The 1,024-nt window shown below is 38.9% G+C and overlaps 1 protein-coding gene across 1 annotated transcript; it reads left to right on the top strand.

Annotated features, from left to right (window-relative positions):
- Positions 1-464: 464 nt before the first annotated feature.
- On the top strand, positions 465-1,019 carry LOC115285341 (olfactory receptor 1002-like; the record flags this gene model as incomplete). Its single annotated transcript, XM_029931617.1, has 1 exon — positions 465-1,019. A coding segment is annotated over exon 1 (555 nt), but the record flags the coding sequence as incomplete, so codon positions are not given.
- Between the last annotated feature and the right edge of the window lie 5 nt (positions 1,020-1,024).

The following is a 1,024-nucleotide window of genomic DNA, read 5'->3' as shown; positions in this document are numbered from 1 at the left end:
AGGGCTCTGAGAAGGAATTTACATTCTGGAACAACAACAGTATATCCCTATCCTGCCGTGAGAATGCATATCATTCTGAATTCATAAATTCCCACAGTGCATTATTCAATGGAATGGGCTTTTTAAAATATCCTTGGTTGAAAGCTAAATATTTTTAGAAATAAAACCTGGTGTAATTAGAGGACTTTCTTTAAATAGTCTCCAATGTTCACTTCTAGGTTAAAATTCTATGATTCTATTTAAAATCAATGGAAAAAACTAAAGATCCCATAGGGGTTAGTGACTTTGTATTACACAACTAGTTGGCAAATAGATTACATGATCCTCAGGTGTAGAATAAGAGAGTCAGGCTCTCCTTTTTAATTTAAAAACAATTGAGATTAAATTCATTTAAATATAATTTAATTACAAACTGATGGTAAAGAAAAATCTTTCTCTTTCTCCTAACAGATGAAATCAGAGAAATGGATTATAGAAATCAGACTCCGGTGACTGAGTTTTTATTCGTGGGCTTAACAAATTGCTTCCAGCACCAGGTTGCTCTGTTTGTGATATTTCTCTGGGTTTATCTCATCACTCTTCTGGGAAATATGGGCATGATCACCCTCATTTGGATGGATTCCCGACTCCACACACCCATGTACTTTTTTCTCAGCCACTTGTCCTTTGTGGATGTCTGCTCCTCTTCTGTCCTTGGTCCCAAGATGTTGATGGACATCTTTGTGGAGAAAAAAGTAATCTCTTTCTTGGGCTGTGCTGCCCAGTTATGGTTTTTTGGTCAGTTTGTAGTGACAGAGTGTTTCTTGCTGGCCTCCATGGCATATAACAGGTACATGGCCATCTGTAAGCCCTTGTTGTATACACTCATTATGTCCCAAAAGGTCTGTGTGCAGCTGGTGGTAGGGCCTTATGCCATGGGTCTTTTGAGCACCATGACCCATACGACTTTCACCTTTCATCTGCCTTACTGTGGTCCAAATACCATCAATCACTTCTTCTGTGACCTTCTCCCTGTCCTCTCTCT

Source organism: Suricata suricatta, unplaced genomic scaffold, assembly GCF_006229205.1.
Source record: "Suricata suricatta isolate VVHF042 unplaced genomic scaffold, meerkat_22Aug2017_6uvM2_HiC HiC_scaffold_9034, whole genome shotgun sequence".
NCBI classification, from domain to species: Eukaryota; Metazoa; Chordata; class Mammalia; order Carnivora; family Herpestidae; genus Suricata; species Suricata suricatta.
Note: the sequence above shows the minus strand (reverse complement) of the source record. Positions and strands in the feature narration are given on the sequence as shown.